This window comes from Oncorhynchus gorbuscha, linkage group LG12 (assembly GCF_021184085.1).
Source record: "Oncorhynchus gorbuscha isolate QuinsamMale2020 ecotype Even-year linkage group LG12, OgorEven_v1.0, whole genome shotgun sequence".
NCBI classification, from domain to species: Eukaryota; Metazoa; Chordata; class Actinopteri; order Salmoniformes; family Salmonidae; genus Oncorhynchus; species Oncorhynchus gorbuscha.
Genome location: NC_060184.1, coordinates 79780624 through 79805623, shown reverse-complemented (window position 1 = coordinate 79805623; position 25000 = coordinate 79780624). Strand labels below are relative to the sequence as shown.

Genomic DNA, 25000 nt, shown 5'->3' with positions numbered 1-25000 from the left:
TCACAGTGAAATGTTGAATACAACAGGTGTAGTAGACCTTACAGTGAAATGCTGAATACAACAGGTGTAGTAGACCTCACAGTGAAATGCTGAATACAACAGGTGTAGTAGACCTCACAGTGAAATGTTGAATACAACAGGTGTAGTAGACCTCACAGTGAAATGCTGAATACAACAGGTGTAGTAGACCTCACAGTGAAATGCTGAATACAACAGGTGTAGTAGACCTCACAGTGAAATGCTGAATACAACAGGTGTAGTAGACCTCACAGTGAAATGCTGAATACAACAGGTGTAGTAGACCTTACAGTGAAATGCTGAATACAACAGGTGTAGTAGACCTCACAGTGAAATGTTGAATACAACAGGTGTAGTAGACCTCACAGTGAAATGTTGAATACAACAGGTGTAGTAGACCTTACAGTGAAATGTTGAATACAACAGGTGTAGTAGACCTTACAGTGAAATGCTGAATACAACAGGTGTAGTAGACCTCACAGTGAAATGCTGAATACAACAGGTGTAGTAGACCTTACAGTGAAATGCTAAATACAACAGGTGTAGTAGACCTCACAGTGAAATGCTGAATACAACAGGTGTAGTAGACCTTACAGTGAAATGCTGAATACAACAGGTGTAGTAGACCTCACAGTGAAATGCTGAATACAACAGGTGTAGTAGACCTCACAGTGAAATGCTGAATACAGCAGGTGTAGTAGACCTTACAGTGAAATGCTGAATACAACAGGTGTAGTAGACCTCACAGTGAAATGTTGAATACAACAGGTGTAGTAGACCTCACAGTGAAATGTTGAATACAACAGGTGTAGTAGACCTCACAGTGAAATGTTGAATACAACAGGTGTAGTAGACCTCACAGTGAAATGCTGAATACAACAGGTGTAGTAGACCTTACAGTGAAATGCTGAATACAACAGGTGTAGTAGACCTCACAGTGAAATGCTGAATACAACAGGTGTAGTAGACCTCCAGTGAAATGCTGAATACAACAGGTGTAGTAGACCTTACAGTGAAATGCTGAATACAACAGGTGTAGTAGACCTCACAGTGAAATGCTGAATACAACAGGTGTAGTAGACCTCACAGTGAAATGCTGAGTACAACAGATGTAGTAGACCTCACAGTGAAATGCTGAATACAACAGGTGTAGTAGACCTCACAGTGAAATGCTGAATACAACAGGTGTAGTAGACCTCACAGTGAAATGCTGAATACAACAGGTGTAGTAGACCTTACAGTGAAATGCTGAATACAACAGGTGTAGGTAGACCTTACAGTGAAATGCTGAATACAACAGGTGTAGTAGACCTTACAGTGAAATGTTGAATACAACAGGTGTAGTAGACCTCACAGTGAAATGATGAATACAACAGGTGTAGTAGACCTTACAGTGAAATGCTGAATACAACAGGTGTAGTAGACCTTACAGTGAAATGCTGAATACAACAGCTGTAGTAGACCTCACAGTGAAATGCTGAATACAACAGGTGTAGTAGACCTCACAGTGAAATGCTGAGTACAACAGATGTAGTAGACCTCACAGTGAAATGCTGAATACAACAGGTGTAGTAGACCTCACAGTGAAATGCTGAATACAACAGGTGTAGTAGACCTCACAGTGAAATGCTGAATACAACAGGTGTAGTAGACCTTACAGTGAAATGCTGAATACAACAGTTGTAGGTAGACCTTACAGTGAAATGCTGAATACAACAGGTGTAGTAGACCTTACAGTGAAATGCTGAATACAACAGGTGTAGTAGACCTCACAGTGAAATGCTGAATACAACAGGTGTAGTAGACCTTACAGTGAAATGCTGAATACAACAGGTGTAGTAGACCTCACAGTGAAATGCTGAATACACCAGGTGTAGTAGACCTCACAGTGAAATGCTGAATACAACAGGTGTAGGTAGACCTCACAGTGAAATGCTTACTTACAAGCCCCTAACCAACAATGTAGTTTAATAAAAATAAAACATATGAATAAGAATAATAAATTAAAGTAACAAGTACTTAAAGAGGATGCAACAGGGATTTTATTATCTCTGTCATAATAAAAAACACTCTAAAAACACTCTAAGATGTTCAGTTAAACACAGCATGACTGTGTTTTATTATCTCTGTCATGTTGTGTTTTATTATCTCTGTCATGTTGTGTTTTATTATCTCTGTCATGCTGTGTTTTATTATCTCTCTGTCATGCTGTGTTTTATTATCTCTCTGTCATGTTGTGTTTTATTATCTCTGTAATGCTGTGTTTTATTATCTCTGTCATGCTGTGTTTTATTATCTCTCTGTCATGTTGTGTTTTATTATCTCTGTAATGCTGTGTTTTATTATCTCTGTCATGTTGTGTTTTATTATCTCTGTAATGCTGTGTTTTATTATCTCTGTCATGCTGTGTTTTATTATCTCTGTCATGTTGTGTTTTATTATCTCTCTGTCATACTGTGTTTTATTATCTCTCTGTCATGTTGTGTTTTATTATCTCTGTCATGCTGTGTTTTATTATCTCTCTGTCAATCTGTGTTTTATTATCTCTGTCGTGCTGGGTTTTATTATCTCTCTGTCATGCTGTGTTTTATTATCTCTCTGTCATGCTGTGTTTTATTATCTCTCTGTCATGCTGTGTTTTATTATCTCTGTCATGCTGTGTTTTATTATCTCACTGTCATGTTGTGTTTTATTATCTCTGTCATGCTGTGTTTTATTATCTCTGTCATGTTGTGTTTTATTATCTCTGTCATGTTGTGTTTTATTATCTCTCTGTCATGCTGTGTTTTATTATCTCTCTGTCTCACACACAACACACACACCATTAACGCTGAAAGAGGTGTGTGTGTGTGTGTGTGTGTGTGTGTGTGTGTGTGTGTGTGTGTGTGTGTGTGTGTGTGTGTGTGTGTGTGTGTGTGTGTGTGTGTGTGTGTGTGTGTGTGTGTGTGTGTGTGTGTGTGTGTGTGTGTGTGTGTGTGTGTGCGCGAGACAGTGGGTGATGATGTTGTACTCGCGTCAGCTGTGCTAGTTTACTGGAGCCTGCTGAGTCTGCTCAAGACACACACACACACACACACACACACACACACACACACACACACACACACACACACACACACACACACACACACACACACACACACACACACACACACACACCTCTTTCAGGGTTAATGGTGTGTGTGTTGTGTGTGTGTGTGTGATGCAGAATGCAGCCTGCTGCTTCTCCTTGGCTACCCTTCCTGCTCTGTTTTCACACTGTGGAAGAGCTCAGTGTGTGTTTGCTGCCTGCATACTAGCGCCTCACGACCCCCCCCCCCTCCCTCCTGCCTCTACTCCTCCGTTCCTCCTCACGACCCCCCTCCCCCTGCCTCTACTCCTCCGTTCCTCCTCACGACCCCCTCCCTCCTGCCTCTACTCCTCCGTTCCTCCTCACGACCCCCCCCCTCCTGCCTCTACTCCTCCGTTCCTCCTCACGCCCCCCCCCCTCCTGCCTCTACTCCTCTGTTCCTCCTCACGACCCCCTCCCTCCTGCCTCTACTCCTCCGTTCCTCCTCACGACCCCCCCTCCTGCCTCTACTCCTCTGTTCCTCCTCACGACCCCCCCTGCCTCTACTCCTCCGTTCCTCCTCACGCCCCCCCTCCCTCCTGCCTCTACTCCTCCGTTCCTCCTCACTCCCCCCTCCCTCCTGCCTCTACTCCTCCGTTCCTCCTCACGACCCCCCCTCCCTCCTGCCTCTACTCCTCCGTTCCTCCTCGCGACCCCCCTCCCTCCTGTGTACCTGTCTCCCCCTGCTATATGGTCTCACGTGAAACTGGCGCGGTGCAACACTCTAATACGTCCCCCTCTCTGTTTAGTCATACCTTCTCCTCCTCCTCATCAGCATCATGTTTAGAAGTAGGTGCGACACTCTAATACGTCCCCCTCTCTGTAGGTGCAACACTCTAATACCTCCCCCTCTCTGTTTAGTCATACCTTCTCCTCCTCCTCATCAGCATCATGTTTAGAAGTAGGGCAGACTTTGCTTTGAATATAGGGTCTCTCTACATGCCTATTAAAACCCAATCCCTGAACGGAGGAGGTATGGAGCTTCATGAACTGTACACAGAGGATACATTTAGAATGCGTACCAATGGGCCCTGGTCAAACCTAGTGTACAATATAGAGGATAGGCTGCTATTTGGGATGTAGTCATACGCTAACTCCTCGTCTCTATACTTCATGTTGCCGCAACGGCAAAACCATCTCTTATTTATTGGACTCCTACTCTTGAATCAATATTAACCCCTACCTTGTATTGGCCCCTACGTTGTATTGGCCCCTACCTTGTATTGGCCCCTACCTTGTATTGGCCCCTACCCTGTATTGGCCCCTACCTTGTATTGGCCCCTACCTTGTATTGGCCCCTACCTTGTATACTCCCCTACCTTGTATTTTCCCCTACCTTGTATACTCCCCTACCTTGTATTGGCCCCTACCTTGTATACTCCCCTACCTTGTATTGGCCCCTACCTTGTATACTCCCCTACCTTGTATTGGCCCCTACCTTGTATTGGCCCCTACCTTGTATTGGCCCCTACGTTGTATTGGCCCCTACCTTGTATTGTCCCCTACCTTGTATTGTCCCCTACCTCGTATTGGCCCCTACCTCGTATTGTCCCCTACCTCGTATTGGCCCCTACCTTGTATTGGCCCCTACCTTGTATTGGCCCCTACCTTGTATTGTCCCCTACCTTGTATTGGCCCCTACCTTGTATTCACCCCTACCTTGTATTGGTCCCTACCTTGTATTGGCCCCTACCTTGTATTGGCCCCTACCTTGTATTGTCCCCTACCTTGTATTGGCCCCTACCTTGTATTAGATAACATCCCTAATATGTATTTTTTTATTGGAGTATATTGTTATGTTGAGTTCAGCACTGTTGACCCCCCGTCCATCCCTGTCCGTCCCTCTCCGTCCGTCCGTCTCTCTCCATCCGTCCCTGTCTGTCCCTGTCCGTCCCTCTCCATCCGTCCCTGTCCGTCCGTCACTCTCCATACGTCCCTGTCCGTCTCTCTCCGTCCGTCCCTGTCTGTCCCTGTCCGTCCCTCTCCATCCGTCCCTCTCTGTCCGTCCGTCCCTCTCCGTCCGTCCCTCTCCGTCCGTCCCTCTCCGTCCGTCCCTCTCCGTCCGTCCCTCTCCGTCCGTCCCTCTCCGTCCGTCCGTCTCCTTCTGTCCCTCTCCGTCTGTACCTCTCCTTCTGTCCCTCTCCATCCGTCCCTCTCCGTCTGTCCCTCTCCATCCGTCCCTGTCCGTCCCTCTCCGTCCGTCCCTCTCCGTCCGTCCCTCTCCGTCCGTCCCTCTCCGTCCGTCCGTCCCTCTCCTTCTGTCCCTCTCCGTCTGTCCCTCTCCTTCTGTCCCTCTCCGTCCGTCCCTCTCCGTCTGTCCCTCTCCTTCTGTCCCTCTCCATCCGTCCCTCTCCGTCCCTCTCCGTCCGTCCGTCCCTCTCCGTCCGTCCCTCTCCATCCGTCCCTCTCCATCCGTCCCTCTCCGTCCGTCCCTGTCCGTCCCTCTCCGTCCGTCCCTCTCCGTCCGTCCCTCTCCGTCCGTCCCTCTCCGTCCGTCCCTCTCCGTCCGTCCCTGTCCGTCCGTCCGACAGCAGAAGTTGTTCACTCAGTTGGAGGAGGGGCGACGCTCTTTCCATCATGACTTTATAGGTCTTTTTCTTACGTTGACAATGAACATCCATCTAGCCGTGAAAGCTTCATGCTGCGTGTGCGCACACACACACACAGTTCGTGCCCCAGTTAGTGACATGGCAGCGGGTGGTGTCTAGACAATACGCTGTGCGTGAATGCTTTGTGAGATCAGTGAGGAAAGAGAAGATTGGCTGAGAGAGAGAGAGAGAGAGAGAAAGAGAGAGAGAGAGACAGAGAGAGACAGAGAGAGAGAGAGAGAGAGAGAGAGAGAGAGAGAGAGAGAGAGAGAGAGAGAGAGAGAGAGAGAGAGAGAGAGAGAGAGAGAGAGAGAGAGAGAGAGAGAGAGAGAGAGAGAGAGAGAGAGAGAGACAGAGAGAGGGAGACAGAGGGAGACAGAGGGAGACAGAGCCAGAGAGAGAGAGAGAGAGAGAGAGAGAGATGGCACCCTATCCCCTGCATAGTGCGTAACCTTTGACCTATGGTTTTCCCTACGGGCAAAGGGTAGGGCGCTATGAAGGGAGTAAGGATGCCATTTGGGACTGTCTGTGTGATGTCTCTCATATAGGTCAGTGATTGTAAGGAGGGATTTGAGGGTGACTGTCTCTGATAAGGTCTGGGTTATTAATGGGATCACACAGCCTACATTAGGCCTCATTTGACATTAATGGATCTGTTATTCTCTTTATTAAACTGAACCAGAAGAGTAAATGATCACACAGCCTGAATCTCTATTAAACAGGAAGAAGGAAGAGTAAATGTTAAAAGAGATCCTCATTTGACATTCATTTGATTATTGTATAAGAGATGGATAGATTTATCCTCCCTTGAAGATCTGTTATTCTCTTTATTAAACTGAACCAGAAGAGTAAATGTTAAAAGAGATCCTCAAGCGGTTTCTTTTAACGGTGTAACTGAATCTCTATTAAACAGGAAGAAGGAAGAGTAAATGTTAAAAGAGATCCTCAAGCGGTTTCTTTTAACGGTCTAACTGAATCTCTATTAAACAGGAAGAAGGAAGAGTAAATGTTAAAAGAGATCCTCAAGCGGTTTCTTTTAATGGTCTAACTGAATCTCTATTAAACAGGAAGAAGGAAGAGTAAATGTTAAAAGAGATCCTCAAGCAGTTTCTTTTATATAATAATAATATTAAACAGGATTTAAAAGAGATCCTCAAGCTTTTTTTATCCAAAAAGAGCCTCAAGCGGTTTCTTTTAACGAACTGAATCTTATTAAACAGTCAATGTTAAAAGAGATCATACATTCTTTTAATGGTCTAACTGAATATGAGTGGTCCTTTTATATAATAATATATGCCATTTAGCAGGAATCCAAAGCGACTTACAGTCATGTGTGCATACATTCTACGTATGAGTGGTCCCGGGAATCGAACCCACTACCCTGGCGTTAAATGGCATATATTATTATTATTATTATTATTATATTATTATTATTATTATTATATTATATTATTATTATTATTATTATTATTATATTATATATTATAAGCGCCATGCTCTACCAACTGAGCTACAGAAGGACGGTCTAACTGAATCTCTATTAAACAGGAAGAAGGAAGAGTAAATGTTAAAAGAGATCCTCAAGCGGTTTCTTTTAATGGTCTAACTGAATCTCTATTAAACAGGAAGAAGGAAGAGGATGCAGCTGAGCGATCCAAATGAACAGCATGGTCTTCTCATTCCAAATACCACCCTATTACATTTGTAGTGCACTACTTTTGATGGGCTGGAGGGTACTAGGGTGCCATTTTAGTTCAGACTAGAGCCAGTCTTTGTCTCTCTGTTTTAAGGTTTATATCTGTTGATGGGGCTGTTGATGGGGCTGTTGATGGGGCTGTTGATGGGGCTGTTGTTGATTAGACTGTTGATGGGGCTGTTGATGGGGCTGTTGTTGATTAGGCTGTTGATGGGGCTGTTGTTGATTAGGCTGTTGATGGGGCTGTTGTTGATTAGGCTGTTGATGGGGCTGTTGATGAGACTGTTGGTGGGGCTGTTGATGGGGCTGTTGATGAGGCTATTGATGAGGCTATTGATGAGGCTGTTGATGGGGCTGTTGATGGGGATGTTGATGGGGCTGTTGATGAGGCTGTTGATGGGGCTGTTGATGAGGCTGTTGATGAGGCTGTTGATGAGGCTGTTGATGAGGCTGTTGATGGGGCTGTTGATGGGGCTGTGAGGACATTTGAGGTAAAGAAAGAAACATGAATCTGATTTGTCTTTCTTGCCCACAGAGAAAGCAGCAGCAGCCAATGAGGAGGAGGTACAGAAGGCAGATATCTCATCAACGGGCCAATCAGTCATCGACAAGGAGGCTCTCGGACCAATGATGCTGGAGGTGAGTCTGAGAGCTGCTGCTACTGCTGGGCTGAACCGGGCTGGGCTGGTTTGGGCTGGGCTGGGTTGGGCTGGGTTGGGTTGGGTTGGGCCGGGCCGGGCTGGGCCGGGTGGGTTGGGCTGGGCCGGCTGGATTGGGTTGGGTTGGTTTAGGCTAGGCTGGGCTGGGCTGGGCCGAGCTGGGTTGGGCTAGGCTGGGCTGGGCCGAGCTGGGTTGGGCTGGGTTGGGTTAGGCTAGGCTGGGCTGGGCCGAGCTGGGTTGGGCTGGGTTGGTTTAGGCTAGGCTGGGCTGGGCCGAGCTGGGTTAGGCTGGGCTGGGCCGAGCTGGGTTGGGCTGGGTTGGGTTAGGCTAGGCTGGGCTGGGCCGAACTGGGATGGGCTGGGTTGGGTTAGGCTAGGCTGGGCTGGGCCGAGCTGGGATGGGCTGGGTTGGATTAGGCTGGGCTGGGTTATATCCAGGCAGTTCATTCAACACCAAGGTTGCTTTTACCTGCTGACAGCCTATGGAGCGAGCTAACAGAGTCTGTACTCAGAGAGTGTGGGTGTGAAGCGCTGGTCTCCCTGTCCGTCCCTCCTTCCACCGGCAGCCAACAGATGGGAAAGCAGGCAGGAGGGAGAGAAGGGGGGAGAGGGAAGGGCAGTGGAGGGGGAGAGAGGGAGGCAGGGGAGAGGAGGAGAGGCAGGGGAGAGAGGGAGGCAGGGGAGAGGGGGAGAGGGAGGCGGGGGAGAGGGAGAGAGGGAGGCGGGGGAGAGGAAGAGAGGGAGGCGGGGGAGGGGAGGGGAGGCAGGGAGAGGAGAGAGGGAGGCAGGGGAGAGGGAGAGAGGGAGGCAGGGGAGAGGGAGAGAGGGAGGCAGGGGAGAGGGGGAGAGGGAGGCAGGGGAGAGGGAGGCAGGGGAGAGAGGGAGAGGGAGGCAGGGGAGAGGGGGAGAGGGAGGGAGGCAGGGGAGAGAGGGAGAGGGAGGCAGGGGAGAGGGAGGCAGGGGAGAGAGGGAGGCAGGGGAGAGGGAGGCAGGGGAGAGGGGGCGAGGGAGGCAGGGGAGAGGGGGAGAGGGAGGCAGGGGATAGGGAGAGAGGGAGGCAGGGGAGAGGGGGAGAGAGGAAAAGTGGCTATATTTAGCAGAGTTGCATGTGGATTCAGTGACGGTGGACCTCTAGAGCTATAAATAATATCCTGACAGGAGACGTCTCACAGTGAACAGAGGGAATAGCGGAATGGGAGGAGGGAAGTGAGGGCTGAATGAACTGATTAATCAGGCCGGCAGGCAGCGAGGCTGTGGGTGTTGCTTGGCCATTAGACGTCAGAGGCACTTCGGTAGCTGTGCGTATGGCGGTCTGTCGGCTGCGTGGGACAACGGGGACGTTGCTCAGCACACTACAGCAGACTCGTGATTTACAACCAGATGTTATCACAGCAGTGGAGAAACACCACAGCAGACCAGTGATTTACAACCAGATGTTATCACAGCAGTGGAGAAACACCACAGCAGATTGAAATCAAAGTACACATTTCTGCTTCATTTGTCTGCAGAAAATGACCAGGAAGAGAGAGGACACACTAACTCAGCATGGCTGTTGTCAGTCAAATAGTCAGCCTGTCAGTTAGCTAGCCAGCCAGTCAGCCTGTCAGTTAGCTAGTCAGCCTGTCTGTTAGCTAGCCAGTCAGCCTGTCTGTTAGCTAGCCAGTCAGCCTGTCAGTTAGCTAGCCAGTCAGCCTGTCAGTTAGCTAGCCAGTCAAACTGTCAGCTAGCTATCCAGTTAGTTAGCTAGCCAGTCAGCCTGTCAGTTAGCTTACTTTGAAGAATATCAAATATGTTTTGATTTGTTAGTAGTGTGTATACAGTGCCTTGCGAAAGTATTCGGCCCCCTTGAACTTTGCGACCTTTTGCCACATTTCCGGCTTCAAACATAAAGATATAAAACTGTATTTTTCTGTGAAGAATCAACAACAAGTGGGACACTATCATGAAGTGGAACGACATTTATTGGATATTTCAAACTTTTTTAACAAATCAAAAACTGAAAAATTGGGCGTGCAAAATTATTCAGCCCCCTTAAGTTAATACTTTGTAGCACCACCTTTTGCTGCGATTACAGCTGTAAGTCGCTTGGGGTATGTCTCTATCAATTTTGCACATCGAGAGACTGAAATTTTTTCCCATTCCTCCTTGCAAAACAGCTCGAGCTCAGTGAGGTTGGATGGAGAGCATTTGTGAACGACAGTTTTCAGTTCTTTCCACAGATTCTCGATTGGATTCAGGTCTGGACTTTGACTTGGCCATTCTAACACCTGGATATGTTTATTTTTTAACCATTCCATTGTAGATTTTGCTTTATGTTTTGGATCATTGTGTTGTTGGAAGACAAATCTCCGTCCCAGGTCCTTTGCAGACTCTTTCAGGTTTTCTTCCAGAATGGTCCTGTATTTGGCTCCATCCATCTTCCCATCAATTTTAACCATCTTCCCTGTCCCTGCTGAAGAAAAGCAGGCCCAAACCATGACGCTGCCACCACCATGTTTGACAGTGGGGATGGTGTGTTCAGGGTGATGAGCTGTGTTGCTTTTACGCCAAACATAACGTTTTGCATTGTTGCCAAAAAGTTCAATTTTGGTTTCATCTGACCAGAGCACCTTCTTCCACATGTTTGGTGTGTCTCCCAGGTGGCTTGTGGCAAACTTTAAACGACACTTTTTATGGATATCTTTAAGAAATGGCTTTCTTTTTGCCACTCTTCCATAAAGGCCAGATTTGTGAAATATACGACTGATTGTTGTCCTATGGACAGAGTCTCCCACCTCAGCTGTAGATCTCTGCAGTTCATCCAGAGTGATCATGGGCCTCTTGGCTGCATCTCTGATCAGTCTTCTCCTTGTATGAGCTGAAAGGTTAGAGGGACGGCCAGGTCTTGGTAGATTTGCAGTGGTCTGATACTCCTTCCATTTCAATATTATCGCTTGCACAGTGCTCCTTGGGATGTTTAAAGCTTGGGAAATCTTTTTGTATCCAAATCCGACTTTTAACTTTTTACAACAGTATCTCGGACCTGCCTGGTGTGTTCCTTGTTCTTCATGATGCTCTCTGCGCTTTTAACGGACCTCTGAGACTATCACAGTGCAGGTGCATTTATACGGAGACTTGATTACACACAGGTGGATTGTATTTATCATTATTAGTCATTTAGGTCAACATTGGATCATTCAGAGATCCTCACTGAACTTCTGGAAAGAGTTTACTGCACTGAAAGTAAAGGGGCTGAATAATTTTGCACGCCCAATTTTTCAGTTTTTGATTTGTTAAAAAAGTTTGAAATATCCAATAAATGTCGTTCCACTTCATGATTGTGTCCCACTTCTTGTAGATTCTTCACAAAAAAATACAGTTTTATATCTTTATGTTTTAAGCCTGAAATGTGGCAAAAGGTCGCAAAGTTTAAGGGGGCCGAATACTTTCTCAAGGCACTGTATATGTGTGTGCGTGTTTTTTTAAGCAAGAAAATGACATACAATGATACAACAGACTGGCTGACCAGGTGCTTGTTGAGGGTTCCCAGGTGCTTGTTGAGGGTTCCCAGGTGCTTGTTGAGGGTTCCCATGTGCTTGTTGAGGGTTCCCAGGTGCTTGTTGAGGGTTCCCAGGTGCTTGTTGAGGGTTCTCAGGTGCTTGTTGAGGGTTCTCAGGTGCTTGTTGAGGGTTCCCATGTGCTTGTTGAGGGTTCCCAGGTGCTTGTTGAGGGTTCTCAGGTGCTTGTTGAGGGTTCCCAGGTGCTTGTTGAGGGTTCTCAGGTGCTTGTTGAGGGTTCCCATGTGCTTGTTGAGGGTTCCCAGGTGCTTGTTGAGGGTTCCCAGGTGCTTGTTGAGGGTTCCCAGGTGCTTGTTGAGGGTTCCCAGGTCCTTGTTGAAGGTTCTCAGGTGCTTGTTGAGGGTTCCCAGGTGCTTGTTGAGGGTTCTCAGGTGCTTGTTGAGGGTTCCCAGGTGCTTGTTGAGGGTTCCCAGGTGCTTGTTGAAGGTTCCCAGGTGCTTGTTGAGGGTTCCCAGGTGCTTGTTGAGGGTTCCCAGGTGCTTGTTGAGGGTTCTCAGGTGCTTGTTGAGGGTTCCCAGGTGCTTGTTGAGGGTTCCCAGGTGCTTGTTGAAGGTTCCCAGGTGCTTGTTGAGGGTTCCCAGGTGCTTGTTGAAGGTTCCCAGGTGCTTGTTGAGGGTTCCCAGGTGCTTGTTGAGGGTTCCCAGGTGCTTGTTGAGGGTTCCCATGTGCTTGTTGAGGGTTCCCAGGTGCTTGTTGAGGGTTCCCAGGTGCTTGTTGAGGGTTCTCAGGTGCTTGTTGAGGGTTCTCAGGTGCTTGTTGAGGGTTCCCATGTGCTTGTTGAGGGTTCCCAGGTGCTTGTTGAGGGTTCTCAGGTGCTTGTTGAGGGTTCCCAGGTGCTTGTTGAGGGTTCTCAGGTGCTTGTTGAGGGTTCCCATGTGCTTGTTGAGGGTTCCCAGGTGCTTGTTGAGGGTTCCCAGGTGCTTGTTGAGGGTTCCCAGGTGCTTGTTGAGGGTTCCCAGGTCCTTGTTGAAGGTTCTCAGGTGCTTGTTGAGGGTTCCCAGGTGCTTGTTGAGGGTTCTCAGGTGCTTGTTGAGGGTTCCCAGGTGCTTGTTGAGGGTTCCCAGGTGCTTGTTGAAGGTTCCCAGGTGCTTGTTGAGGGTTCCCAGGTGCTTGTTGAGGGTTCCCAGGTGCTTGTTGAGGGTTCTCAGGTGCTTGTTGAGGGTTCCCAGGTGCTTGTTGAGGGTTCCCAGGTGCTTGTTGAAGGTTCCCAGGTGCTTGTTGAGGGTTCCCAGGTGCTTGTTGAGGGTTCCCAGGTGCTTGTTGAGGGTTCTCAGGTGCTTGTTGAGGGTTCCCAGGTGCTTGTTGAGGGTTCCCAGGTGCTTGTTGAGGGTTCTCAGGTGCTTGTTGAGGGTTCCCAGGTGCTTGTTGAGGGTTCTCAGGTGCTTGTTGAGGGTTCCCAGGTGCTTGTTGAGGGTTCTCAGGTGCTTGTTGAGGGTTCCCAGGTGCTTGTTGAGGGTTCCCAGGTGCTTGTTGAGGGTTCTCAGGTGCTTGTTGAGGGTTCCCAGGTGCTTGTTGAGGGTTCTCAGGTGCTTGTTGGGGGTTCTCAGGTGTTCTTGTTAAATCCACTTCAATCAGTGTGAAAGGGGAGGAGATTTTTAAGCTTTGAGATAATTGAGACATGGATTGTGTTTGTGTGACAATTCAGAGGGTGTAGGGCAAGACAAAAGATTTAAGTGCCTTTGAATGAGGTATGGTAGTAGGTGCCAGGCGCACCGGTTTGTGACAAGAACTGCAATGCTGCTGGGTTTTTCACATTTCAACAGTTTCACGTGACGAATGGTCCAACCGCCCAAAGGACATCCAGCCAACTTGACACTAATGTGAGGAACATTGGAGTCAATATGGGCCAGCATCCCTGTGGAACGCTTTCAACACCTTGTAGAGTCCATGACCCGAAGAATTGAGGCGGTTCTGAGGGAAACAGAGGGTGCAACTCAATAATAGGATGGTGCTCTAAATGTTTTGTACACTGAGTGACTAGTAATTATGACAGTTACCATTTCCTCCAGCTCACACATGGGTACAGTTGGACGTCATTCACCTGAGAAAGGGCTGTTTGTTTATTCAGAGCAGGATGGTAGAATCCCAGCTGTAATAGCAGAACCAGAGACAGGAGCAGAGACAGAACCAGAGACAGAACCAGAGACAGAACCAGAGACAGAACCAGAGACAGAACCAGAGACAGGAGCAGAGACAGGAGCAGAGACAGAACCAGAGACAGAACCAGAGACCGAACCAGAGACAGGACCAGAGACAGGACCAGAGACAGAACCAGAGACAGAACCAGAGACAGGAGCAGAGACAGAACCATAGACAGAACCATAGACAGAACCATAGACAGAACCATAGACAGGAGCAGAGACAGATCCAGAGACAGAACCAGAGACAGGACCAGAGACAGGACCAGAGACAGGAGCAGAGACAGGACCAGAGACAGAACCAGAGACAGAACCAGAGACAGAACCAGAGACAGGACCAGAGACAGAACCAGAGACAGGACCAGAGACAGAACCAGAGACAGAACCAGAGACAGGACCAGAGACAGAACCAGAACCAGAGACAGAAACAGAGACAGGAGCAGAGACAGGAGCAGAGACAGAACCAGAGACAGAACCAGAGACAGAACCAGAGACAGAACCATAGACAGGAGCAGAGACAGAACCATAGACAGAACCATAGACAGGAGCAGAGACAGAACCAGAGACAGAACCAGAGACAGAACCATAGACAGGAGCAGAGACAGAACCAGAGACAGAACCAAAGACAGGAGCAGAGACAGAACCAGAACCAGAGACAGGAGCAGAGACAGAACCAGAGACAGGAGCAGAGACAGAACCAGAGACAGGAGCAGAGACAGAACCAGAGACAGGAGCAGAGACAGGAGCAGAGACAGAACCAGAGACAGAACCAGAGACAGGAGCAGAGACAGAACCAGAGACAGGAGCAGAGACAGTACCAGAGACAGGACCAGAGACAGTACCAGAGACAGAACCAGAGACAGGAGCAGAGACAGAACCAGAGACAGAACCAGAGACAGGAGCAGAGACAGGAGCAGAGACAGAACCAGAGACAGGAGCAGAGACAGAACCAGAGACAGGACCAGAGACAGAACCAGAGACAGAACCAGAGACAGGAGCAGAGACAGAACCAGAGACAGAACCAGAGACAGAACCAGAGACAGGAGCAGAGACAGAACCAGAGACAGGAGCAGAGACAGAACCAGAGACAGAGAGACAGAACCAGAGACAGAGACCAGAGAGACAGGACAGAACCAGAGACAGGAGCAGAGACAGAACAGAGACAGGAGCAGAGACAGAACCAGAGACAGGACCAGAGACAGAACCAGAGACAGGAGCAGAGACAGATCCAGAGACAGGAGCAGAGACAGAACCAGAGACAGGAGCAGAGACAGAACCAGAGACAGGAGCAGAGACAGAACCAGAGACAGAACCAGAGACAGGAGCAGAGACAGAACCAGAGACAGGAGCAGAGACAGAACCAGAGACAGGAGCAGGAGCAGAGACAGGAGCAGAGAGACAGAACCAGAGACAGGAGCAGAGACAGAACCAGAGACAGAACCAGAGACAGGAGCAGAGACAGAACCAGAGACAGGAGCAGAGACAGGAGCAGAGACAGGAGCAGAGACAGAACCAGAGACAGGAGCAGAGACAGAACCAGAGACAGAACCAGAGACAGAGACAGAGACAGAACAGAGACAGAACCAGAGACAGAACCAGAGACAGGAGAAGAGACAGGAGCAGAGACAGGAGCAGAGACAGGAGCAGAGACAGAACCAGAGACAGGAGCAGAGACAGGAGCAGAGACAGGAGCAGAGACAGAACCAGAGACAGGAGCAGAGACAGGAGCAGAGACAGGAGCAGAGACAGGAGCAGAGACAGGAGCAGAGACAGAGCAGAGACAGAACCAGAGACAGGAGCAGAGACAGGAGCAGAGACAGGAGCAGAGACAGGAGCAGAGACAGGAGCAGAGACAGGAGCAGAGACAGGAGCAGAGACAGGAGCAGAGACAGGAGCAGAGACAGAACCAGAGACAGGAGCAGAGACAGAACCAGAGACAGAACCAGAGACAGGACCAGAGACAGAACCAGAGACAGAACCAGAGACAGGACCAGAGACAGAACCAGAGACAGAACCAGAACCAGAGACAGGAGCAGAGACAGAACCAGAGACAGAACCAGAACCAGAGACAGGAGCAGAGACAGAACCAGAGACAGAACCAGAACCAGAGACAGGAGCAGAGACAGAACCAGAGACAGGAGCAGAGACAGAACCAGAGACAGGAGCAGAGACAGGAGCAGAGGCAGAACCAGAACCAGAGACAGAACCAGAGACAGGAGCAGAGACAGAACCAGAACCAGAGACAGGACCAGAGACAGAACCAGAGACAGAACCAGAACCAGAGACAGGAGCAGAGACAGAACCAGAGACAGAACCAGAACCAGAGACAGAACCAGAGACAGGAGCAGAGACAGAACCAGAGACAGGACCAGAGACAGGAGCAGAGACAGAACCAGAGACAGAACCAGAGACAGGACCAGAGACAGGAGCAGAGACAGGAGCAGAGACAGAACCAGAGACAGAACCAGAGACAGAACCATAGACAGAACCATAGACAGGACCAGAGACAGGAGCAGAGACAGGAGCAGAGACAGAACCAGAGACAGGACCAGAGACAGGAGCAGAGACAGAACCAGAGACAGGAGCAGAGACAGAACCAGAGACAGTACCAGAGACAGAACCAGAGACAGAACCAGAGACAGGAGCAGAGACAGGAGCAGAGACAGAACCAGAGACAGAACCAGAGACAGAACCAGAGACAGGAGCAGAGACAGAACCAGAGACAGAACCAGAGACAGGACCAGAGACAGGAGCAGAGACAGAACCAGAGACAGAACCAGAGACAGAACCAGAGACAGAACCAGAGACAGAACCAGAGACAGGAGCAGAGACAGAACCAGAGACAGGAGCAGAGACAGAACCAGAGACCGAACCAGAGACAGAACCAGAGACAGGAGCAGGGCCTTTAGCTATATTGTCTCTCTCTTTCTCCAACTCTCTCTCTGTCTCTTTCTCAAACTCTCTCTCTGTCTCTTTCTCCAACTCTATCTCTCTGTCTCTTTCTCCAACTCTCTCTCTGTCTCTCTCTCCAACTCTATCTCTCTGTCTCTTTCTCCAACTCTCTCTCTGTCTCTCTCTCCAACTCTATCTCTCTGTCTCTTTCTCCAACTCTCTCTCTGTCTCTTTCTCCAACTCTCTCTGTCTCTTTCTCCAACTCTCTCTCTGTGTCTTTCTCCAACTCTCTCTCCGTCTCTTTCTCCAACTCTCTCTCTGTCTCTTTCTCCAACACTCTGTCTCTTTCTCCAACTCTCTCTCTATGTCTCTTTCTCCAACTCTCTCTCTATGTCTCTTTCTCCAACTCTCTCTCTGTCTCTTTCTCCAACTCTCTCTCTGTCTCTTTCTCCAACTCTCTCTCTCTGTCTCTTTCTCCAACTCTCTCTCTCTGTCTCTTTCTCCAACTCTCTCTCTCTCTTTCTCCAACTCCAACTCTCTCTGTCTCTTTCTCCAACTCTGTCTATCTGTCTCTTTCTCCAACTCTCTCTCTCTCCAACTCTCTCTCTCTGTCTCTTTCTCCAACTCTCTCTCCGTCTCTTTCTCCAACTCTCTCTCTGTCTCTTTCTCCAACTCTCTCTCTCTCTCTTTCTCCAACTCTGTCTCTCTGTCTCTTTCTCCAACTCTCTCTCTCTCTCTCTCTCTCTCTCTTTCTCCAACTCTCTCTCCAACTCTCTCTCTCTCTCTCTCTTTCTCCAACTCTCTCTCCGTCTCTTTCTCCAACTCTCCCTCTGTCTCCTTCTCCAACTCTCTCTCTGTCTCTTTCTCCAACTCTCTCTCAATTCAATTCAATTGACTTTATTGACATGGCAAGTTCATTATTACTTACATTGTCAAAGTATACATGTCGAAAAATAAAAAATATATTATTTAAGTGTAAAATATATATATTTAAATAAATGGTGTGACCAACAGCAATAATACTAGTAGTAGTGGACATGGGATTACCATTAACAACAGCAACTACAACAACAACAACAACAACAACAATATTAATGAGAACAACAATACATTAAAGCAGTGGTATTATACCAGTGTCAACATGACTGAGAAGACACATGACCTGGTAGTAGACCAGTGTCAACATGACTGAGAAGACATATGACCTGGTAGTAGACCAGTGTCAACATGACTGAGAAGACACATGACCTGGTAGTAGACCAGTGTCAACATGACTGAGAAGACACATGACCTGGTAGTAGACCAGTGTCAACATGACTGAGAAGACACATGACCTGGTAGTAGACCAGTGTCAACATGACTGAGAAGACACATGACCTGGTAGTAGACCAGTGTCAACATGACTGAGAAGACACATGACCTGGTAGTAGACCAGCGTCAACATGACTGAGAAGACACATGACCTGGTAGTAGAACAGTATCAACATGACTGAGAAGACACATGACATGGTAGTAGACCAGTGTCAACATGACTGAAGACAGACAGTAGACCATGACATGACTGGTACATGACACATGACCTGGTAGTAGACCAGTAGACCAGTGTCAACATGACTGAGAAGACACATGACCTGGTAGTAGACCAGTGTCAACATGACTGAGAAGACACATGACCTGGTAGTGGACCAGTGTCAACATGACTGAGAAGACACATGACCCTGTAGTAGACCAGTGTAAACATGACTGAGAAGACACATGACCTGGTAGTAGACCAGTGTCAACATGACTGAGAAGACACATGACCTGGTAGTAGACCAGTGTCAACATGACTGAGAAGACACATGACCTGGTAGTAGACCAGTGTCAACATGACTGAGAAGACACATGACCTGGTAGTGGACCAGTGTCAATATGACTGAGAAGACACATGACCTGGTAGTGGACCAGTGTCAACATGACTGAGAAGACACATGACCTGGTAGTGGACTAGTGTCAACATGACTGAGAAGACACATGACGTGGTAGTGGACAAAACAAAACAAGATGAAATATTATCGACATTACTTTGCACTTTTCACTGGCTGTCCCTCAGGTTGTGGCAGGAGGACACATATTTGGCTGCCAAAACTGCACATTTTGGCTTTTCACCCAATAAATATTTGATTTTTTCTTCATCTTTTATAGTTTCAAATTCCTTCTATTGAATTATAATTTTGGGAAAGAAATATTCTCTTTGGTCTGAGTATTTTTCACAGTGTAATAGGAAATGCAGCTCTGTCTCTACCTCTCCCCTGGAGCAGAGTGAGCACAGCCTGTCCTCTCTGGGCAGCCAGGTTTGTCTGTGACGACCGGTCTCTATAGCCAGACTGTCCTCTCTGGGCAGCCAGGTTTGTCTGTGACGACCGGTCTCTATAGCCAGACTGTCCTCTCTGGGCAGCCAGACTGTCCTCTCTGGGCAGCCAGGTTTGTCTGTGACGACCGGTCTCTATAGCCAGACTGTCCTCTATGGGCAGCCAGGTTTGTCTGTGACGACCGGTCTCTATAGCCAGACTGTCCTCTCTGGGCAGCCAGGTTTGTCTGTGACGACCGGTCTCTATAGCCAGACTGTCCTCTCTGGGCAGCCAGGTTTGTCTGTGATGACCGGTCTCTATAGCCAGACTGTCCTCTCTGGGCAGCCAGGTTTGTCTGTGACGACCGGTCTCTATAGCCAGACTGTCCTCTCTGGGCAGCCAGACTGTCCTCTCTGGGGAGCCAGGTTTGTCTGTGACGACCGGTCTCTATAGCCAGACTGTCCTCTCTGGGCAGCCAGGTTTGTCTGTGACGACCGGTCTCTATAGCCAGACTGTCCTCTCTGGGCAGCCAGGTTTGTCTGTGACGACCGGTCTCTATAGCCAGACTGTCCTCTCTGGGCAGCCAGGTTTGTCTGTGATGACCGGTCTCTATAGCCAGACTGTCCTCTCTGGGCAGCCAGGTTTGTCTGTGACGACCGGTCTCTATAGCCAGACTGTCCTCTCTGGGCAGCCAGACTGTCCTCTCTGGGGAGCCAGGTTTGTCTGTGACGACCGGTCTCTATAGCCAGACTGTCCTCTCTGGGCAGCCAGGTTTGTCTGTGACGACCGGTCTCTATAGCCAGACTGTCCTCTCTGGGCAGCCAGGTTTGTCTGTGATGACCGGTCTCTATAGCCAGACTGTCCTCTCTGGGCAGCCAGGTTTGTCTGTGACGACCGGTCTCTATAGCCAGACTGTCCTCTCTGGGCAGCCAGGTTTGTCTGTGATGACCGGTCTCTATAGCCAGACTGTCCTCTCTGGGCAGCCAGGTTTGTCTGTGACGACCGGTCTCTATAGCCAGACTGTCCTCTCTGGGCAGCCAGACTGTCCTCTCTGGGGAGCCAGGTTTGTCTGTGACGACCGGTCTCTATAGCCAGACTGTCCTCTCTGGGCAGCCAGGTTTGTCTGTGACGACCGGTCTCTATAGCCAGACTGTCCTCTCTGGGCAGCCAGGTTTGTCTGTGATGACCGGTCTCTATAGCCAGACTGTCCTCTCTGGGCAGCCAGGTTTGTCTGTGATGACCGGTCTCTATAGCCAGACTGTGCTCACTGAGTCTGTACCTAGTCAATGTTTTCCTCAGTTTTCTATCAGTCACAGTGGTCAGATAGTCTGCCACCAAGTACTGTCTGTTTAGAGCCAAATAGCATTGAAGTTTACTTTGATTTATTGTGGTTTCTTTCCAATAGGTGATATATTTTTATTTTTGTTTTGTGATGATTTGGTTGGGCCAGATTTTCTGAGTGCTGTTCTGAGGCTCTATGGGGTTGGTTTGGGTTGGTGAACTGAGCCTCAGAACCAGCTGGCTGAGGGGACTCTTCTCTTGTTTCATCTCTTGACATTGTAGAGCTGTGTGATGGAATGTTTTGGGGTCACTTGTTTTTATCTGGTTGTAAAAGTTGCTGGCTCTTTTTTTCTATTCGAATGAGGAGGGGTATTGGCTCAGTTCTGCGTTATTTGGAGTTTTTCTTTGCACTTGCAATACAGTCTTGCAAAACTCTGCATGCAGTATTTCAATTGGATGTTTGTCCCATTTGGTAAATTAATTATTAGAGATTGGACCCCATACTTCACTGCCTACTTCTCTCTCTCTCCCTCTGTCTCTGTCTCCCTCTGTCTCTCTCTCTCTCTCTCTCTCTCTCTCTCTCTCTCTCTCTCTCTCTCTCTCTCTCTCTCTCTCTCTCTCTCTCTCTCTCTCTCTCTCTCTCTCTGTGTCTCTGTCTGTTCTCCTCTCTCTCCCCTCCCTCCCCCCTCTGTCTCTCTGTCTCTCTGTCTGTCCCTCTCTGTCTGTCCCTCTCTCTCCCTCTGTGTCTCTGTCTCTCTGTCTGTCCCCCTCTCTCTCCCCTCCCTCCCCCCTCTGCCACCATAGTCACCCAGTACAGTCCATTAACTCTCAGGCCTTGGTAACAAAGCTATCGTTAATATCCCAGCCCTGTCGCTTTCTATGAACACAACAATTAGCAGGTCATTTGTGTTGGTTTTATTAAGCAGTATTGTTTTGTACATTTCCTGTAACTTTCCGTTGTTCAGCTAGCGAGGTCAAAGGTCATTTCTCAGAGTGATCCATCGATTTGACGTCTGTGTCTGAAATGACACCCTTTCCCCTACTTTTGACTAAATGGGCCCTGCTCACATGTAGTTCACTGTAAAGGGAATATGAAGCCATTTGAGGTACAGACGATGTCTTTTTTTAGTTTAAATACCCTGCTGAATCCGGAGACCACTCTACTCAATCCCCTCCCTCTTCCTTGGCCTCTACTCAATCCCCTCCCTCTTCCTTGGCCTCTACTCAAACCTCTCCCTCTTCCTTGGTCTCTACTCAAACCTCTCCCTCTTTCTTGGGCTCTACTCAAACCTCTCCCTCTTCCTTGGTCTCTACTCAAACCTCTCCCTCTTCCTTGGTCTCTACTCAAACCTCTCCCTCTTTCTTGGTCTCTACTCAAACCTCTCCCTCTTCCTTGGCCTCTACTCAATCCCCTCCCTCTTCCTTGGCCTCTACTCAAACCTCTCCCTCTTCCTTGGTCTCTACTCAAACCTCTCCCTCTTTCTTGGGCTCTACTCAAACCTCTCCCTCTTCCTTGGTCTCTACTCAAACCTCTCCCTCTTCCTTGGTCTCTACTCAAACCTCTCCCTCTTTCTTGGTCTCTACTCAAACCTCTCCCTCTTCCTTGGTCTCTACTCAAACCTCTCCCTCTTCCTTGGTCTCTACTCAAACCTCTCCCTCTTTCTTGGTCTCTACTCAAACCTCTCCCTCTTTCTTGGTCTCTACTCAATCCCCTCCCTATTCCTTGGCCTCTACTCAAACCTCTCCCTCTTCCTTGGCCTCTACTCAAACCTCTCCCTCTTCCTTGGTCTCTACTCAAACCTCTCCCTCTTTCTTGGTCTCTACTCAAACCTCTCCCAAACCTCTTTCTTGGTCTCTACTCAATCCCCTCCCTATTCCTTGGCCTCTACTCAAACCTCTCCCTCTTCCTTGGCCTCTACTCAAACCTCTCCCTCTTCCTTGGCCTCTACTCAAACCTCTCCCTCTTTCTTGGTCTCTACTCAAAACCTCTCCCTCTTCCTTGGCTCTCTCAAACCTCTCCCTCTTTCTTGGTCTCTACTCAAACCTCTTCCTTGGCCTCTACTCAAACCTCTCCCTCTTCCTTGGCCTCTACTCAAACCTCTCCCTCTTCCTTGGTCTCTACTCAAACCTCTCCCTCTTTCTTGGTCTCTACTCAAACCTCTCCCTCTTTCTTGGTCTCTACTCAATCCCCTCCCTATTCCTTGGCCTCTACTCAAACCTCTCCCTCTTCCTTGGCCTCTACTCAAACCTCTCCCTCTTTCTTGGTCTCTACTCAAACCTCTCCCTCTTTCTTGGTCTCTACTCAAACCTCTTCCTTGGCCTCTACTCAAACCTCTCCCTCTTCCTTGGTCTCTACTCAAACCTCTCCCTCTTCCTTGGCCTCTACTCAAACCTCTCCCTCTTCCTTGGCCTCTACTCAAACCTCTCCCTCTTCCTTGGCCTCTACTCAAACCTCTCCCTCTTTCTTGGTCTCTACTCAAACCTCTCCCTCTTTCTTGGTCTCTATTCAATCCCCTCCCTATTCCTTGGCCTCTACTCAAACCTCTCCCTCTTTCTTGGGCTCTACTCAAACCTCTCCCTCTTCCTTGGTCTCTACTCAAACCTCCCCCTCTCCCTTGGGTCTCTACTCAAACCTCTTCCTCTCCCTTGGCCTCTACTCAAACCTCCCCCTCTCCCTTGGGTCTCTACTCAAACCTCTTCCTCTCCCTTGGTCTCTACTCCATCCTCTTCCTCTCCCATGGCCTCTACTCAAACCTCGTCCTCTCCCTTGGGTCTCTACTAAAACCTCTCCCCCTCCCTTGGGTCTCTACTCAAACCTCTTCTTCTCCCATGCTCTCTACTCAAACCTCTTCCTCTCCCTTGGTCTCTACTAAAACCTCTCCCCCTCCCTTGGGTCTCTACTCAAACCTATTCCTCTCCCTTGGCCTCTACTCAAACCTCTTCCTCTCCCTTGGGTCTCTACTCAAACCTCTCCCCCTCCCTTGGGTCTCTACTCAAACCTCTTCCTCTCCCTTGGGTCTCTACTCAAACCTCTTCCTCTCCCTTGGCCTCTACTCAAACCTCTTCCTCTCCCTTGGCCTCTACTCAAACCTCGTCCTCTCCCTTGGGTCTCTACTCAAACCTCTTCCTCTCCCTTGCTCTCTACTCAAACCTCTTCCTCTTCCTTGGTCTCTTGTAGATATTTTGAAAAGCTAGAAAGTTGAAGAAAACAATCAGTCAACAATTAAATATACGTCTATTATTTTTCTCCCCCTTCCCCCTCCAGGCCCTGGACGGGTTCTTCTTCGTGGTGAATATGGAGGGTAACATTGTGTTTGTGTCTGAGAACGTGACCCAGTACCTGCTGTATAACCAGGAGGAGCTGATGAACACCAGCATCTACAGCGTCCTGCACGTAGGAGACCACGCTGAGTTCATCAAGAACCTGCTGCCCAAGAGCCTGGGTGAGTATACCTAGGGCTGGGTCAGTCTACAGTATACCTAGGGCTGGGTCAGTCTACAGTATACCTAGGGCTGGGTCAGTCTACAGTATACCTAGGGCTGGGTCAGTCTACAGTATGCCTAGGGCTGGGTCAGTCTACAGTATGCCTAGGGCTGGGTCAGTCTACAGTATACCTAGGGCTGGGTCAGTCTACAGTATACCTAGGGCTGGGTCAGTCTACTGTACAGTATACCTAGGGCTGGGTCAGTCTACAGTGTACCTAGGGCTGGGTCAGTCTACAGTACAGTATACCTAGGGCTGGGTCAGTCTACAGTACAGTATACCTAGGGCTGGGTCAGTCTACAGTATACCTAGGGCTGGGCCAGTCTACAGTATGCCTAGGGCTCGGTCAGCCTACTGTACAGTATGCCTAGGGCTGGGTCGGTCTACAGTACAGTATACCTAGGGCTGGGTCAGTCTACTGTACAGTATACCTAGGGCTGGGTCAGTCTACAGTATACCTAGGGCTGGGTCAGTCTACAGTGTACCTAGGGCTGGGTCAGTCTACAGTACAGTATACCTATGGCTGGGTCAGTCTACTGTACAGTATGCCTAGGGCTGGGTCAGTCTACAGTGTACCTAGGGCTGGGTCAATCTACAGTACAGTATACCTATGGCTGGGTCAGTCTACTGTACAGTATACCTAGGGCTGGGTCAGTCTACAGTGTACCTAGGGCTGGGTCAGTCTACAGTGTACCTAGGGCTGGGTCAGTCTACAGTATGCCTAGGGCTGGGTCAGTCTACAGTATACCTAGGGCTGGGTCAGTCTACTGTACAGTATACCTAGGGCTGGGTCAGTCTACAGTATACCTAGGGATGGGTCAGTCTACAGTATACCTAGGGCTGGGTCAGTCTACAGTATACCTAGGGCTGGGTCAGTCTACAGTATGCCTAGGGCTGGGTCAGTCTACAGTATACCTAGGGCTGGGTCAGTCTACTGTACAGTATACCTAGGGCTGGGTCAGTCTACAGTGTACCTAGGGCTGGGTCAGTCTACAGTACAGTATACCTAGGGCTGGGTCAGTCTACAGTATACCTAGGGCTGGGTCAGTCTACAGTGCAGTATACCTAGGGCTGGGTCAATCTACAGTATACCTAGGGCTGGGTCAGTCTACAGTATGCCTAGGGCTGGGTCAGTCTACTGTACAGTATGCCTAGGGCTGGGTCGGTCTACAGTACAGTATACCTAGGGCTGGGTCAGTCTACTGTACAGTATGCCTAGGGCTGGGTCAGTCTACAGTATACCTAGGG

General features: G+C 48.9%; 1 protein-coding gene across 2 annotated transcripts in view; it reads left to right on the top strand.

Moving 5' to 3' along the window:
- LOC123991430 (nuclear receptor coactivator 2-like) overlaps positions 1 to 25000 on the top strand; it is a 262415-nt gene that overhangs the window by 131519 nt on the left and 105896 nt on the right. For both annotated transcript variants that reach the window (XM_046293020.1, XM_046293019.1), the window contains 2 exons: positions 7947 to 8050; positions 23534 to 23711. In XM_046293020.1, the coding sequence (XP_046148976.1) occupies positions 7947 to 8050; positions 23534 to 23711 (282 nt within the window). The remainder of the gene's footprint in view (positions 1 to 7946; positions 8051 to 23533; positions 23712 to 25000) is intronic.